General features: G+C 41.1%; 1 protein-coding gene across 3 annotated transcripts in view; it reads left to right on the top strand.

The window, feature by feature from the left end:
* Positions 1-220: 220 nt before the first annotated feature.
* Positions 221-17,395, top strand: part of ZNF385B (zinc finger protein 385B) — a 170,818-nt gene continuing 153,643 nt past the window's right edge. The window contains exon 1 of one of the 3 annotated variants that reach the window (XM_083840906.1): positions 221-815. In XM_083840906.1, the coding sequence (XP_083697032.1) occupies positions 479-815 (337 nt within the window). In that variant the 5' untranslated portion in view covers positions 221-478. Of the gene's footprint in view, positions 816-849; positions 1,075-17,395 lie in introns of those variants that run through there. The other 2 variants (XM_083840907.1, XM_083840910.1) reach the window with 2 other exon arrangements.

Below are 17,395 nucleotides of genomic sequence, written 5' to 3'. Positions count from 1 at the left end.
TTAACAGTATCGAGTGGCACTGCTGTTCTCCAAAGGCTGAAATTAAGATGCAGCAAGCAAGTTTTCTCTAATCAATGTTAAATGTTTTTGTTTTCCTTTCTGAAGAGAAACAAACACATTAAGTATTGAGGATTTCCCTCGCCATTTGGATCACGTTCTCCTGAAGGGATATATAAAAGGCGATATTATAGAAGTACTTATACTTAAGTTTGTATTTATTTTCATGTGTCTGTCATCTGTTGTGATTTGTGTTAGGTACTTGTAAAAGAGATGTTTTCTAAGGTAATGTTTGTATTTAAGACACGGCTTTGCACAGTTTACAAACCACAAGTTACTGCTCATGCTAGCCGCTTTGCACAGCTCACAGGTGGGCTTTCGGCGCCCAAGATCATAATTTAGGAAGCAAACACACAGCCCTGACGGGCAGGAGCCGAGGGTTGGCAGGAGGAGCGGGCGGCATGGTGTTTCCGCGGGTTTTATGGAAAGCTCATGCTGCCGGGGCACAGCCGTGGCCCTTCTGACAGGAGAAGCCCCGACTCGGGGCGCTTCGCCCCTCAGCGGAGCCGCGGGGCCAGGTCTCCTCCCTCAGCGCGGGCCGGGGCCGGCCCTCCCCCTCACCGCCCAGCGGCCGCCCGCGGGCGCCCCGCACCTGAGCCCGCTGAGGCGGGGCGGCGGGGCCGGGCCGGGCCGCCGGACGCATGCGCCGGGGCGGCGGCAGCGGGCGAGCCGCCCGGGTCCGGCGGAGTTGGGACGAGCTCGCCTCAGCCCGGGCGGAGCGGGGCTGCCCCGCCGCATCTCTCTCGCCGGCGGCGGAGGTAAGGGCCGGGCGCGGCGGGGCAGGGACCTTGCTCAATGTCACCGCTGGGGCTGGGGCGGGCGGAGCCGCAGGTGAGGGGCGGCGGCCGCGGCTCCCCGCAGCCCCAAATCCGCCGCTAGCAAATGCCGGGCGCGCCGCTAAACGGGTCGGGGTCCGAGCAGGGCGCGTATTTTCGCCTTTGGGACCGGGGCGTTTCTTCAGCGAAGGCGGAATTAACCTGCGTCCAGGAGTCGCCCTGGATGAGCTCGCTGCCCGTGGTCAGTTTCCAGGTGTCTTCGCCGCAAGCCCCTGCGGGGCGGTGGTTTGCTTGCAGCGCCGAGCCCGGCGTCCTGCACGCTCCGTCCCGAGGCACGAACGGGAGGGTGGGCGCGGGGCTGTGCCCGGTGTCGGGCCGCGGTGAACGCTCCCGTGTGCCTGCGGTTGGGTGCTGGCCCCTAAAGAAAGGAGGGAGCTCTGCTGCTGGCGTTTAAGGGTAAATCTTGCTGTTGAGCATAAGAAGGAAAGTGTGAATAGAAAAGTTTGGATGCTAGGAAAGTCTGGCACTTCCAAAGCTGTGAGCACTCAAGTTTAAATCTTCAAAGCAAAAGTTTAGGTGCAGCAAAGCGCTGAATATACAGGGAGAAGATAGCAAATAGTTTTGTTTCCATCCCTTTGCTGCTATGTCAGCGATGTCTTTCACAGAGTATAAAAACGAGGTGCAAAACAAGCCCTCTGTTACTGTCGAGAACCTGCACGTTTTTGTGCCCGAATGAAACGTAACTGGATGCGGTGCGGCATCCTCGCAGCGGGCAGGTGGGACGTGGCGCTGGGCTGCAGCTGAAGGCCCACGCTGGGTGCTGTGGCCGGAGCCCGCGGGCAGCTGAGGGCAGGCAGGGTGTGCTCGCTGCTGCTCTCAGGGCAGCAGCTGCCCCCAGCCCCGCTGGCCTTCCCTTCCCAAACGGGGGCTGCTGAGGAGGAGAACGAGCTGCCTCTCTGTGCGGTTCGGAGCTGGCACTAGGCGGGTGTGAATGGGTTATGCTGCTTCTCCTTTCCCAAATAAGCCATCTTGCTGCTCTTTGCAGCTCACCAGGTCAGTAGACTGCTTAGAGAGAGGGGCGAGGGAGGTGTTTTTTCCTTTTTCTGCTTTTTGGGTGGTAGGGTGTCCTTCTATGGCCACAGACTTGTTCCTAAGTCTTCTGGTGTTCGGTCTATTTGAATGGCTTTTCTGTATCTCGCACCTTCTCCAGTGAGTGGGGTTTGGTGTGATTCTTGTCAGGCAGGCAGAAGTGAAATTGGGAATTGTGAAATTGGCGATGCTAACTTTTTCTTTCTGTTGTTTTGTTAAATAATCTGTAAAGTGGTAAGGAATCAGAAAAGAAACAATCTTCTTACATATCTTCATTAAGTTATCTAGGTCCTGTGCTGCTTTTTTTTTTTTTTCCCTGATGAATAATATAATGGGTGCTTGGTTAAACTTTAAAGTATTAGCAAAAACCAGACAGTGTCAGAAGACTTTGTCATCTTCCCTGCTTACGTCGTGGTGGGAGCTGTCCCTCGCTGCTCTGTTCTGTCTGCGCTGGGCTCCGTGCCGGTGGCGACGGCTGTGATCGCCCCAACGGGAGCCTCTCCTGAGCAACTGCTCTTCGCCGTTCCTGTCTTTTTCCTCTCTTGGATTTCTTCAGTGAAGTTTTAATTGAGAGGATGTCTTCCTACTTGACTACATTTGCTCAGGGATAAGATGGTATAAAAGCAGGAAAAAGCCTTGTGGAAGATAATCTTCTGGGGGAGTGTAGGTTTCTTAGCTAATTAGCTTGGAAGTCCTTAGTTTTCGAACAGCAGTGAGGATTGCTGCATAAAACATAACAGATGCTTAAGCGTCACTGCAGTCTTTGCTCTTCAGGTTATCACAAGGGACTGTGGCTTGAGAATATTTGCTGAAAGAGTTTGAGAATCTATGAAATGAGACATTAGTGTTATTTTAAAAATGAACATATGGAACAGCTGTGGTAGCCTCAAATCCTGAAACATCTGACAGGCTGTGCTGGGATGTAACAGAGACAAAAGTTAAGTGCAAGGTTGGCTCTAGTGTGCTGAAATACATTGCGAAGCTTAAGTCATCTGTAGTTAATACAAAGAAGAGATGACTTTGCAATCTGAATAGCTTGCATTCTGAAATCCTGTTATCACTTTTGTTACATGCTTTAAACCCGATAACATTCCTTGAATATGAACTTGTAGCAGATAAATAGTTCTGTAACTTTTGTATTTGCTTTAGAAAGTCAGTACTTAACGTATGTCATCCATCATGACACAAATGGGAATATCTTATCAGATGTGAGCCTATATTGCCTCTGATGCAAGGAAGGCAGAGGCAGATACTAAGTGCTACCATATTCCAGCTACTGAAAGGGGAATTTGTACAGTGAGCTGAAGGAATTGCAGGAACTTCACTCTCCGGTGTGATCGCAACGTCCCACTAGCTGCTTGGTGGATTTTCACCAGAAGCTCTGCTTGCCTAGCTTTACAGAAACAATTTGGCCTTAATTGAAGGGCTATTTTCTATTTTTATTTTCTGTGCAAGTGTAAAATGCCCTGATTCTCCTCAGAGGTGAAATTTCTCTTTGTACTGCAGCTCCAGAGACCATGCTTAATCTTTCTATGGGAAGTTCGTTTTTGTATTTACTTAACACATGAAAATGTTTTTAAAGAAAAATCTTTGAAAAAAAAACATTTAAAACACCTTGAAAAATTGTGTTGTAAGGATTTTTAAGTCATGTTTTCTGATTTTATGTAATGTACAGAGTAAACTAGGGAATTAAGGCAAAAATCATGTCTCACAGTGCAGTTATTTGACTGCATTCCACATTGTTGGAGAAAGAACGCCAGCTACTGTTTTGCAGCACTAATACTGTTGCACATGGTGGAAGTCAATGTTATTAAGTAAATAATGCTTAATTCTTGGCATCAACAGTAAGTTTATAAACTATGGGATAACAAAACACTTGGTGTTTTGTTTCAGTATAATGTGTTGTTTTTTTTAATGACAGGAGGCTGGGGGGGTTGTGCCTTCCCCTCTCCCAAAAGAGAAACCCACCAGCCCTTCCCCCCCTCCTCCCCCCCAAAAAGCTTTTTTTTTAATGCCCTGCAACACTTCACATTTCTTGATGCTGACATATTTCCAAGAGTGATGAATCATGCCCATTAACTTCCGCAACTTTATTGTTTCTTTTCTAGATGCATTCTCATCAGATTGTCTGCAATAATTCTTTTCAATATCTCTATATAGTGAAATGTAGCCTCTTAACACGTATGTTGTACATTCTGCATGCAACTGTGATTTTTCTTGTGTATGAGTTAAAGCTGACATTGCTTTGTATAAACATATTAATTGACATGTTAAAAATTCATTAGAGAACCTGAGCTGCCAAGGCTTGTAAATATAGAAGACTTGTAAACCAATCTAACTATATCAGTGCAGTTCCAATCCTTCGCTTACCAATACTGGCACCTTCCTATTTTGCTGCTGTTGGACTGCCAGGCAGATCTTATAAGGACAGGTGGTAATGCACATCTAGTTAAACTGCACTGTTTACTTTATTGATGATTATTTGGGTATGAGTAAGTTAGTCTGTTACGGAAACATTGATAATGCTTCATTCCTCAGTCAAATTACCCTATAATGCTTTCTTTATTGGCAACAACATTTTTTTGGTGTTAAATGTTTATAATATGGGAATGTAAGGGGAGGAGGTTAGCAAAAAAATATTTTTTTTGCCTTTGTTTGTACTAATGTTAGACACACAAAGTCCTTTTCACCTTACGTTACAACCTGAAGTCTTTTCATTAAACTACCTTTTGTAGGTTTTAAAATGTTGCAGTTCTGTCTTGAGCAGGGAGTAAACAGGTTTCAATTTTCAAACAAGTGCAATGCATGTTCAGATATGAAATTCAGGATCTGCATAAATACCCATCTTGGTTCATGATTTTTTGAGACCTTCTTCCAGGTTACTTTACCTCATGACAGGATGATAGGCTGTGTTTTTGGTAAAATGCTCTGGTTCTAGAATATGTCGGACGGTGTTTCATTACTCACGGCTTTCTATCGGAGAACTGTTTGGTGCAGAGATGCCAGTGCTGAAAATGGGAGGGACTTGGAGCGTATCTGCAACTAAGTCATTCATTCTGCACGTGAAGCAGGGTGATTGCATCTCCTACAGCTGGGTGAATCATACTGAGACATCTCACAGAGTTTCCTCTTGCAAAGAAACCACAAATCCCAAAGCCAGCCCACTTTGTGATAATATGATGATGACATTCACCCCTTCACTTGCAGCTGTGTGGCAGGGAAGGTGATCCTGATAAGGCTAAGGTAAGCCTTGTGTGTAAAGGAAGACAACGTAACTGCTTAGGGCAGGTACCAAGGAACAATCTTCTACCTGATGGAAAGGATAGGGGAAGGTCAGGAAAGCAAGGTAAAATTAATTAAGTAAAGCCTGAATTGTCATATAACATTAAAACTTTTTTTTTTTTTTTTAAGGCACCGTGGTATTTTTCTTATTTGTGAGGTCTTTGGTGTGGCATGGCAGCCAAAATGCTGACACTGTAGAACCAGTGTCTTGTAACGCTGAGTGCTTTAAAGTTGTTTTACTTAATGGTGGCTGGTGGTGTGCTTACTCCCAGCAGAGGATGCCACCTACTGAATCTTTAACACTGCTCACCATTACCAAGCTTGTATGATCTCGTGAGTTTATAGCATGTGTGATTATGGCTGTAGGCCACGTTGTTCTTTCTGTATGTACTTGCACAGGTACCGAGAAGTTCAGCGTATGGTTGGAGGCTTTGCTTAACAGTTCATGGTGTTGAGTTTTAATTTGACACTTCTCAGTACATCTTATTTGAATACTGTAGACTATCAGGTCTCTTTAGTCCTACAATCTGATACAATTTCAAACATTAATTAGTTCAAGGACAAATGATGTGACAGGCAGCATTAGCATGGTATGCTTCAAAATGGGAAGAAAGAAAAATACTATAATGTGATTTTTATGTAGCTTGGCTTACTTTTTTGCAGTGTTCATTTGTTTCTACCACAATTATGAGCTTTGAAAATGAGCTTGTTTTCCAAAGTCAGGGGAAAAACAATAATTTTGAGCACAGAGACTCATTACCAGGACTTATTACAGAGAAGATGAGTTTGGGGAGGATATTAAGTAAACACTCTTAAAGTGCCTGTACTCTGCCCTGGTCAGCAAGACTTCCAAAGAACGTATAGGAACCTCCTAATGGGATTTTATAATGGAAATGCTAATATAAGACAGCAGAAGAATATAAGCCACCTAGTCTCTATATTTGCATGACTGCATATGACAAAGAAAAAAATTGCTTAATTTTTCTTCCTTTGGCCACCTGCTAATAATTGGATGGTGAATCTTTGACTTGGAATTGCAGGTGCATGTAAGTGCCTAGATGCACTTCATATTTCTTTTAAAATGAGATTTTTTAATGCATGTTACTAATTAAGAAAATCCCTTATAGATCAATGTCAAAGCTTTATGTAAGAAGATGCTACCTCTGTCCATTTCTGCAGTCTTTTCAGCAGTGCTAGTGCGCTGTGCACCAGAACTTCATGCTGGGTAGACTGGGGGGCTTCTGCATAGTCAGAACTACTCCCCTGCTAATCAGTGAAATGAGCATACCTGTATTTTAGACGTCAAACAGCATTAACAGAACTTAGAAGTTGCTAAGTTAGCTATTTGAAAATAAGGAAACACCAGAAATGTCTGTACAACCTTAACTGAGCCTTTTGGTGCATATAGTCATGAATCATTTTTGTTTTTTTTCTGTGGGGCTCTCACCAGGCATCGTGAGCAGGATAGCTAATGCTGGATTACTGATGAATGGCTTTCCCTGGATCTTTTGGTGTGTGGCTTGTCAATCAAACATTGTTCTTAAGATTTTTTTTTTCTCGCTGATGCATAGCCTGTAGTAGTTGTGTGCTTTGCAAAGAGTAAAATTAAATAAATAATCTTTGCAACACTTCCATGATGTAAATGGGTGGCCTTCCCCCTGTGTGGACAGGGAATTTTGGCACAGAGAGGTCTTGAGGCAGCGTTAGATGCTCTGTTGGAGAGTCGTGGAAGCTGGTATGTCAATGCTCAGAGTGATGTAGTGCGTGTTCATGGCAGCGCTTCTGTTGCCTTGCATTGAAGCACAAACATTCGGCACTTCTGTAAACTAGAGCTCTCAGGAAGTTTGGCTCCTAGGAAAGCGGTGCACAATTAGTGTTGTTGGAGGGCTTGATTTAAATGACTTTCTTAGCATTACTAGCAGTTCTGTGGTAGAGGCCAGGCTACAGACAGATTCTGCACTGCAGCGTTCAGGTGCCTTAACCTTGGGAGAATCTCTTCTCTTGTGGTCCCCTGCTTCCACCACCAAAATGAGGCAGTTTACACCAAATGAGGCAGGTTTTTTTTGTTGTTGTTGTCTTTTTTTTTTTTCCCCAGGAGGTAGCTGTTCTCATGACTTATGTCGGTTGTCTTGATTGACCTCTGGTCTGTGAGAGGAGGGGAAATGTGTTCTTGTAATTTAAAAAGCCTATTTGATGCCTTTTTTTTTTTTTAAAGCAAATTAGACAATCCCTAGATTCAGTCCTAAGGAATCTTGGGAAGTCTTTCATTGTTCATCAGTGCTTTTCAAACGTTTAGGTAGAGAGCGTAGCTTCTGGATGTTATGGAATGACTGACGCAGTGGAGAAATCAACTTCATACTACTGTATGGAGAAGCATTAGAGGCTAGGCTTGACATGCTTTGTCTGTTTGCTGGTATTTGCTCTTATTTCATTAGATCCCGGCATGGAAAACTTCAGCATGTTCTTTTAGACAGAATGTTCTTTTCAGAAGCAGCAGAATCTTATTAGAGATAAAAAGTTTGGGGCAGTCAAAGTGGGATGATGACACTTCCAGTCCCATAGGTAATACAGAAGAACATGGAATGCTTTAACAATATGGGTAGTGACATTTGGTGCTGTTGTCTTATTATATTGTATTAAACTGCTCAAAGTTAATGTTTTCTGCAAACGAATAACTTTTTTTTTGATAGAAATTGCTCTTCTCGTAGAAGTATTTGAGCCTGCTGTAGTTTTACTGATCTAGTTTGAGCAAGTCTAATACCACTGTATGTGAAGCCTCTTCACTGCAGGCAGGTGGCAGATGCTCTTGAGCAGCGATATTCTTGAAAGGCTAGACAACAGCCGCCCACACTAGCATTTTCTTTCTCTTTCAGCCAGATTTGAGAAAACATTTCAAATCAAATTCTGCTGTCTCTCCTCAGCATGTGGGTTAGTCTACAAGTCGAGAGTAGTACAAAAATAGCTTAAGAAACCAGAAAATAAAGCTTTATGAACTTTAGCAAACATCAAAGAAAGTTGCACTGATCAGTAATAAATGTTGACGGAATGAATATCATAACTTGATTATATAGTTAACTTCATAATTTGGTTATATTTTCAACACTGTTATAATGCCATGTTTTAACTCTGTAAATGTGATGAGTACCAATTGTCCCCTCATAATTACAGTTTGTGTTACACAAATAGGATGGGGAAGAAGAGTGAGACAAAACAGGAATGCTGTAATGATTGTTTTTAACTCTTTGAGTTCACATCAGCCAGTATTTGTTCATATAACCTAGTGGTGGTTTGTTGCAGTTTAAAAGCCTGAAAAGCCTCTGCCCTTGGAGGAACACTGTGGATCTTTATTTTGTGTTGTCTGTAGCTCTCAAAAGCTTTTCATTTTTCTTCCCTAACTGTAAATTAGAATATTGATCAAGTTTCTGTATTGTAGTTTTGTAGAAAGGAATTGATTTTTTTTTTCTCCATGTTTAAAATGGGCATCTAGGTATGGATAGGGACAGGAAAACTTTGACCTTGTTCAGAGGAAAGCTTTATCCTAATCTGATTTAGAGAACAACAACAACAAAAAAAAAGCAAGCACAAAAACCTGCATGCTGGTTTTAAGCACTAGATGACATGACACAGAAATTGTCTGTGGCCGAAAGGAACGTGTGGGGTTTGTAATCTCTGCATGCAGCACTGTGGCCGCTTCCTGCTCCATGTGCTGTACACAGTTAATCAGAGGCTTATTTTACCATGTGGTTATGATAACTGTGGGAACTGTAATGGGGAATTTGGAGTCAACAGCTTGTTTCATGCTGAGCATTGGGGGTCTTGGCAGATTTGCTTTCATGCACTACTACTGTATAAATATGCTTGTAATATTAATGTGGTTTTCTGTGGAGTGGCTCCTGTTTTTGCAGAGCTTGAGATCATGTTTTGTGTGATGCTGCATCAAAGTTTTGAGTTTCTGATTATGTACGTTTGACTACATGTGTTGAATCCACTGGTGTTGTGTATTGTTATGCTGCTGTCATGCTTATTCTTCCATCTTGACAGGTTGTGCAAACCCTCAAATTCTTTTCATGGCAATGACTTACTGCAACAAATACATATACTTTAAAATATCTTTAAAGGTCGAAGATGCTGGCATTGGACCAAAGGATTATTTTATGCTATTTAAACTGGTCACTTCAGCTTGCATTTCTGAATGGGCTAGTTTTCAAAAAAGGACAATAATTTATTTTTAAGCAGTGTCACACTCTTGCCTCCAGAATGTTTGTTACTGGGATTTGTATTTCATGGTATTTCCAAAAAGCTATCAGCGGAACTCAGCTCACTTACCAGAGTGCTGTCAAATACATGCTAGAGCTATTAGGATATTGTGAATCTGAGAAACTTCCTCAAGGATGCTTGGGATCCTGAACGCTTGAAGGTCACCCTTGCCCTGTAATGCATTGGAGCAGGAGCGGGTGGACAGAGTTGCCCTATTCTGCTGGGTGGGGAGGCTAGGGAGGGGAGCAGAGCATCTGTGAGATCCCTGGCTTCCATGAGGCCTTCCTGTTGGGTGATGCCAAGTCTTTGAGGAAACATCACACCTGCCAAGCCTTTCCTGGATGAACTTGTTGCAGTCAGGCTCGGGGAATTAGGCCTGGGAAAAATAAGGTGAAGGACTGGCCTGTGACTGGGTGTTTTGTTCCACCCGTCAGGCACAGAAGTCGGGTCTCATGAGTTTTTGAAGGCTGCACAGCAGTCTCCAGGCTGTTGGGGTAGCCTAGACTCATGTCTCCTGGGGCAGAGGTCAGGCAGGATGGGTTGGGCTGGAGATGGGGCTGGATTTGCCCTCCTTTTGGCTCAGGCTGGGATCAGTGTGGGCAGCAAGAGGAGGGGTGCCAACAGGCATCAACAGCAGGAGAGGCGAGAAGTGCTGGGGCAGGCACTAAAGAGCGTGGGAGAGCAAGCGGTGGCTTGGTGGCCTGGCTCGGCCTGGGGGCACCACTGCTGTGGCCTGTGCCGTCCTCTGCCCCTTTCCCTGCCATTCCTGGTCTTGGCTATCCTCTGAGCCTGCCTCTTTGTCATCTCATCACACAGCATAATGCATTGGTCTCTGGTCTTTTCCTTCAGTTGTATTTCTTGACTTTTCTAATTTCCTGCCACCTGTGATGGCTTGTTGACCTTAGCATTTGGCCTAGTTGTGTATCTGATCCATGTCCCCCTTCCTTGTTGAAACCCATCTCTAAAAATTAGAAGAGTGGCGAGACACTCACTAGGATATCAGAGTAAAATGCAAATATTCAGATGGATGCTGCCCCATATTTAATAAAAATGTCTGTGAGCCCCATTTCCAGTCATTTAAACCTGAAGTAAAACTATTTCTAAAACATTTCCAATGCATTTTTTTATTCAGTAGAATAAAAGAGTGGCCTTTATTTTTAAGTTATGAATCCTGCGTACACATTCAGAGTGGAAAAATATTTGATCTTCCTTATTTTAAAGTATTTGATGGGAAAGCAAATTTATGAAAACAGATAAGACTGCTATATAAGCACTTGACTATGCTTTGCAGTCATGCATTATTGTGATTGATGAATATATTTATTTTAAAAACCTCTGAAATGAATTTTCTTGCATTTGATGGTGATGAATTTCTTCAGTAGCTGCAATTATTACATCATTAAAAAGAAAATGGAGAAGGAATAAAAATAAAACATATCCATACCTATATAAAAATCCCCTGGAGAAAATGCGCTCTGGTTTGGAGGATCATCCCCATGCTCTATTTTTATGTGACCCTGGTATAATGAGTTTCTTGCCCACTAACGGAGACTCTAGGTGCTCCAGTAATATTATGCATACTTAAAAGCCCTCTTGGGTTGTAATTTTTTTCTTTCAGTTAACATGTCTCCAATAGATTTACCTCTAACCTTCAAAGAAAATGTTGTATCACTTAATTGTATTGACTTAGAAATCTGGCCTCAGGAAATAGATTGTTTTTCTGAAATAAACCATAGCTTGTAGGCAAAGGAATTCTGTAAGTAGCCTGAAGTGTTCACAGTTAAGTTTAACTGCTAGATTTAGGTGCATTTGATTAATGCTTTGCCTTAGTACATGTATAGATTTCTTGGATTTTGAATTTCTGTTTTCAAAAGCATAAAAGCTTGGTCTAACAGGAAAAAAAAGACTTCATTCAAGCACTGTATTCAAGACTCACCGCTACACGTGTGCGAGGCAAAGTTAAGTCTGCTATTAAAAAAGAAACAAAAGGTTGACTTGGAGTTTCATGGTGCTCCCATGCTAGGAAATTAAATATTGATGTTTTTTATATAGTAGTGCCCATTTCTTAGGGAAAAAAATAATAACTATCTGCTTGAAATGTCTTGTAATATTTGATAATATTTTACAGAAAATATAGCCAATTTTAAAGCTCTCTGATGTGCAACAATGCAAAATTATGTGCTTAGCTGACCCTTTAATTAGTTCTCATTCTGTCTCACATGATTTATAGCTCTGTGACTCCTATGTAAAAAATGATATATGACTTAACGAAGTGGAAAGCTAGGCTGGGTTCACACCTCCAATTGTTTAATGCCTTCCTTAGCTAGGTGACTAGTATGCTGGGGAGGAGGAGAAAGCAACTATAAGCATCTTCTCATTTATTACGGCAAGGATGTAAAAGTCCATGTTGGTGTGACTTACGGTTGTTTGCTTCCTTGTCACATATCCAATTCATTGGAGCGAGGAGGGAATGTGGCCCTTCCGTAAAGCAGAAAAATAGCAGATAGGAATAGAAATGAGCATGTGGTCTTTCTTGCTCAAATTTAGTTTAATGTAGTTGTTACATGTATTCTCAATCTAGCTTTAACTTTTTCTTAATCTGAGAGAAATAGTATCGTAGCATGACTTGTGATATTCTGACTGGAATAGTATTCTATTATGGCTTGTATATTGTGAATTCCAGTAATAGGGTGGAAAACCCTCAACAGGCCAACAACTTCTGTTGGCTGAGGCCTTTTGAGGAGCTTTTTTTTTTTTTTTTTCCAAGTGGCTGTTTTGTCTACTTCAGTAACTTTTGTGTCAAAAGAGGTTATTGTGTGCTCTGTTACTCTTATGCCAGAAGTTTCTCTAATTATGTTTCTGTTAGTTTTGGAATACTTGCCTTTATAACATCTTTGTTACGGTGTTTCTGATGTTCTTAACTACAATTCTGTAAATTCAAATTAGTTAATTCTGGATTTTTTATAGTTTTAATGGTTTTGGTTATTCTAAAAATGAATTACAGAATTACAGAGGCTTTCCCAGCACTTCTGAATTTGTTACTTCACATGGAAAATGTCCAAGAAGCTGTAATTTTTGCTAGGCTTTTCCAGAAGGCGGTTGCATGATATATAATAGGAATCTTGCCCCAAGTAAAAGGAATGCCGAAAGGGCCATTTCCAAAGTAGAATAAGGTACGTACCATTTGCAGAGTAATCCTGGAAGTAAGTACTCTTTGCTGAATGGAAAATTTCATAGTGCAGTCCATCCTGTGCTCTACGTTTTGCTGTACAAGATTTGCATCACTCCTTTCAAACGTAGATGGAGGCTTTTTAAAGGTTTACGTGTCGGGCTCACATCTTGGCAGTAAAATTTTGACAGTGGTGGTGATTCCTACTTCTCTGCATATATTTGTTTACTCTTTGCTACAGGGTAGGCTGAAGTTACTGCTGAGAGCTGTTTTGCTTGTGAGCGGGATACCAGAAGAAACTGGGCTTTCTCTTCCTAGTTTAGTCCATCAACTAGGAAAGAGTTTTAGCTGAAATGAAATACAAGCACCTGTGCTGAAGTATTATAAGTAAACATGTATAGATTCACGTAAGGTGCTAGCTATGATGCTGTACACGTCTTCCAGCATCTTAATTTTTTCTTGGGAAAGTTTTTATCCAATTCTCAGGTACACTTATCCCTGCCTAATTTGGCAATCAATTATTTTAGAAGATGATATTCTGTAGTTACCCATTTTTCTAGGTTAAAAAAAAAAAAGTATGTTAGCGGTTGTGTGAATATGATAGCATAACACTGATAATATCTTTATGTACTTAGGTGTTTGCATACTTGCCCTCCCCAGGAGGTTATTACTGAACTGTTGTATTCTTCTTCCCAACTCTGGTGTTTTTTGAGGTTACAGATACACTGATGTACCTGGTTCCAATCGTGGAAAAGTATTTGCATCTGTGGGTTCCGCCTTTTCTAGGAAGTTTGTCACATGTTCGTTGATCCACCTGCATGAGATCAGAGCCTAAGCGTATTACTGGCAAATGTAATTGGATGTTAGACTCTCATTGTAGTGCAATTTATTTCAAGCGTCACTCAAGATTAACTGAAGAACACAAATGATAGGGGACGTTTTAACTGCTGAATCTTTGGAAAAGTGTTCTGGAGAAGGAGGGCTTTTTAAATCGAGAGCTGGGGACTGTGGGCTGTTACCACGTGTAATGTCTTGCTCAGCAAGAAGTTCTAAAATGTTTCTCATTGCTTAGTCTACTTTTAAAGAATAAATATCTTTTCCTGTGAAATAACTTGATCAAAAAGTAGTGCCTAAGTATCGGTATAATGATTATTTGCTGCTGGTTTTGTATATTTGAGTGTTCTTTTTTGCTGATGATTCTTCTTTGTCTATATAAGAAAGCTGGAACAAGCATCTAAAATGCAAGGTCAGTACAATCAAATCAAATATTTTCCAATTTGAATGAAACACTCCATTAAAACTGCAGACACTGAATGTCATACTGGCAATGTTTAGGCTTGCAATGTTTTAGGAACCTTGGGATTAGTGTTTATCTGTCCCATAAAGGACACAAATCATTTAGATTAGAAGTAATCTGATTGTATTGAAGTACAAATTATAGCACAAAGGCCATTCAAGTGGGTTAAGTGACCAGGGTTGGTAAACACCATATGACTGCTGATTGGTTGGTGAAAGAGTATTAACTGAAAGATAATGATGGATTTTAATCCAAATCTCTAAAGCACAACAGCTGTACTTCCCAAATGAGTTCACTCTCTGACAGAGTTTTAGGCTCCTGATTTATTTGTTCCCAACTATTTTTCTTGCACAAGAATTAATTTGGAATATAATTCATTACTTCTGTATAGAATATAGTTCTTCCATATGGCTTTCTTTGATTAGATTTCTATCCTACTTTCAGTAAATGAGTTCGCTATGATTTTTATGGACATAGGAGAAATTGCTATGTTTTTCTTTCAATGTTCTGCAGTAAATTGTTAGTATGAATTGGCTTAGGAAAGTCAGCTGATGATTACACAGTTTCAGGTTCTCTGTTAAGTCTTCCCTGCAGAATTTGTGCATACCCTGAAATAAGCGTGTTCATTAAAGGAATCACATGAATGACTGCAGGAGGAAAGTAATCTGGCTTTGTGGTTCCCTGGTCCATCTGCCTGTTTGGTTTGGGAAGGTCAACAACAGAAAAGATCAAATGGTCCTAAATTACTGTATACATTCCAAGCACTCAGACATAGGAAGAAGAGTATAGGTCCTTTAAAATGATAGTTACATGCCTAATTTTGTATATAAAAAAATATGCATGGTTAAACCATTTCTCTAGTGTTCAGGATTCATCCAGATAATCCCGATAACCTATGCCCTTAGGGCAGGAGCTGGCAGTATGCTACAGGTTGTTTTGAGAGCAAAAATGCAGTTAGTAGTAGCTGAGCTGTGTTTTGTTCTTTTGATGTAGTCTTAAGTTCAGAATCATGCTTAATGGTGTAGCAAATGTAAGTAGGTAGGGACCTTGTCATTGGATTTATGGTGTAATTCAAAATATAGTTTGGAAACCTTTACCTGGTGCCTTTGCAGAACCATGAAGATATTGTTCACTGCACATTTACAGGAGACCTTGAATGCCATTGTTATAGCAGTCTGAAATGTCTTTAGAAAATCATGACAAAGAACTTATGAGTTACCTCTTCTTGGGTCTGGACCCTGTGAAGTCTCTTATTTCAGTTTGTTCTCATATAAATGTAGAAGTCACTGCTTAGTGTTTGAAATGCAAGGGTGTTTTCTTTTTTTTTTTCCTCCAGTGAAAATCTGGATAAAACAGGCTCCCAGTAAATGGTAAATAAACTGCAGATGCCATCTTCGCAGATGAAACTATTTAAGTATTGGCTTGTGCATTAGGGTAACTGGATGTCTGTTTTAGTGTTACTTCATGGAAAGGGTAAAGTGAGAGAATCTGACAAGGTGCCTGTATGTTGTTTATATAATATAGATGCATGCGTGCTTGTATATGCTTGGTCCAGCAGTAGCAGTGTGCTGTAATGGTGTTGTGTTGTGCTTGCTCAAGAGTTCTGCAAGAACTTTGGTCTGCATCAAGACAGGGCAGACTAATCTGCTGTATTCTGTTTCTTGTGTTGACCAAGTGAACATATCTTATGGCTTTTGACACCTTGACTGTGATTAATCTATGGGTGATTAGGTGTGTAAATTGTTTGGTTATTGGCATTTATAAAGCTGAGCAAACACAAAGGTGGACTTGAGCTTGCTGCCATTCTTCACACGCTGATTATCTTTGAGAATTTTTGCAGTGTTAGGAATGTAAAATTAGACCGCAATTACACAACGAGAAACTTAGTAACATGCAAATGGTGTCTGTTTTGTGACTATCCTGCAAATTTGTCATGGTCCAATGTGACCCTTGAATATCTTTAGAGGCCAAGACCTCAGGGTTGATCACTGTCAGGATATAGTTGTACTGTGTCTGAAGGTTCTGCTATAGTATCTACAACTGTGTTGAGTTAGCCCTTAGCATGCTTCTTTTTCCCTATTGCTTGGTGCCTGTTTTTTTTTTCCTTTGTTTGTTGTCATTGTTGTTTGACATGTTTCCTTTGTTTTTCTTAGGAAAGAGATTTTTCATATATCAAAGAGGGAGAGTAAGGTTTAGGGTACAGTCCCATTTCCTGAAAAATACCAGTTGATCATCTCCAGCACAGCTAGAACTGCTGCCAGAGCCGACGACCCAACTTAAGACATTAACAGGATTGAGGAGACTTTGGCAATATCAGCCTAGTTCAAGAATGGTCTCTGAATGACAGACCTTGTTGGCTGAAAGTGTTGGGAAACCAAAACTGCCATCTCACCTAACTTCTCAGTGTCAGTTTTGTTTCTTAGTTTAAATTTGTGGGAAAGTCTTCAAAAGCAGATGGGGGGGGGGGGGGGGGAGAACTAAACTAAAAACCTAAAAACTCAAAAGTTACTTCTGTAAAATTTAGTTATTTTTCATCTTTGCATTTGTGATGCTTGTTTGAAAATATTGAAGCAAGTCGTCAGGATGCCATTTAATGGCTGTGCAATTCCTGAAAAATAAATATGTTGACTAAATGGATTCACTTCTAGAGAAAACTGGCTACAAACCAGGATTTTCAGGGGAAGTATTTGGATTTTTTTTTTCCTGTGGAAGGTACATCTGTAATATCCTTTCCTTTGCAAGGATATTTTGTTGAGTCTTGGAACTAGAGTTGCTTTCCCACGTGGTTTCCTGTGAAAAATGGCAGTCTGTTTCTGCTGAGGGTTGAATTGGACTTTGTTTGTACATCTTAGCTAAAGGACTGATAAATATTTAAAAACAAAGTGTCATTTAATTGACAGTTCAGTTACTGATTGAATCAGTCATTTAGCATAAGCTGAATGAATTACAGTAGCTGAGAACTCTCACTGATACTTGCCAGTTATTTAATTGCTACACCTAATGAATTGTGATTAAACAAATCAAAAGTTGATTTGTATATTGTTTACAAGTATGTTGGTAAATGAACTGGTGATGCCTGAACTTCCTGATTTTAGGGATAAGGAAGCACTAATTTGCAATTGCAGTATTGATGAGTCCTCGTCTGGAATTTAGGGAGCAGATGTGAATGCTGATGTTAATGAGTTCAGATGGGTGATGGGTGCAGAGAGTGGTTCTGATCAGGGAAAGGGAAATCCTATTTTTTGTGGGGAGATTTCCTTGGCTTTAGAATAAAGGCTAAGAGAATGGGGAGGTTGTGGTAACATGAGGGAAGAGGAAACACCTGCCTTTTTTTTTTTTAAATAAAATACATCAGAGAATATTTTTTATTTTCCTGCACATAGCAGGGAAGGAGGAACCTTAAACCAGCAATCAATGCTGGCCCAGAACAAGCATCAGGAGATGACCCATGAAAACCTTGTATGGCCA

This window comes from Anser anser (assembly GCF_964211835.1).
Source record: "Anser anser genome assembly, chromosome: 6".
Classification (NCBI taxonomy): domain Eukaryota; kingdom Metazoa; phylum Chordata; class Aves; order Anseriformes; family Anatidae; genus Anser; species Anser anser.
This window is presented reverse-complemented; position numbering and strand designations above follow the sequence as displayed.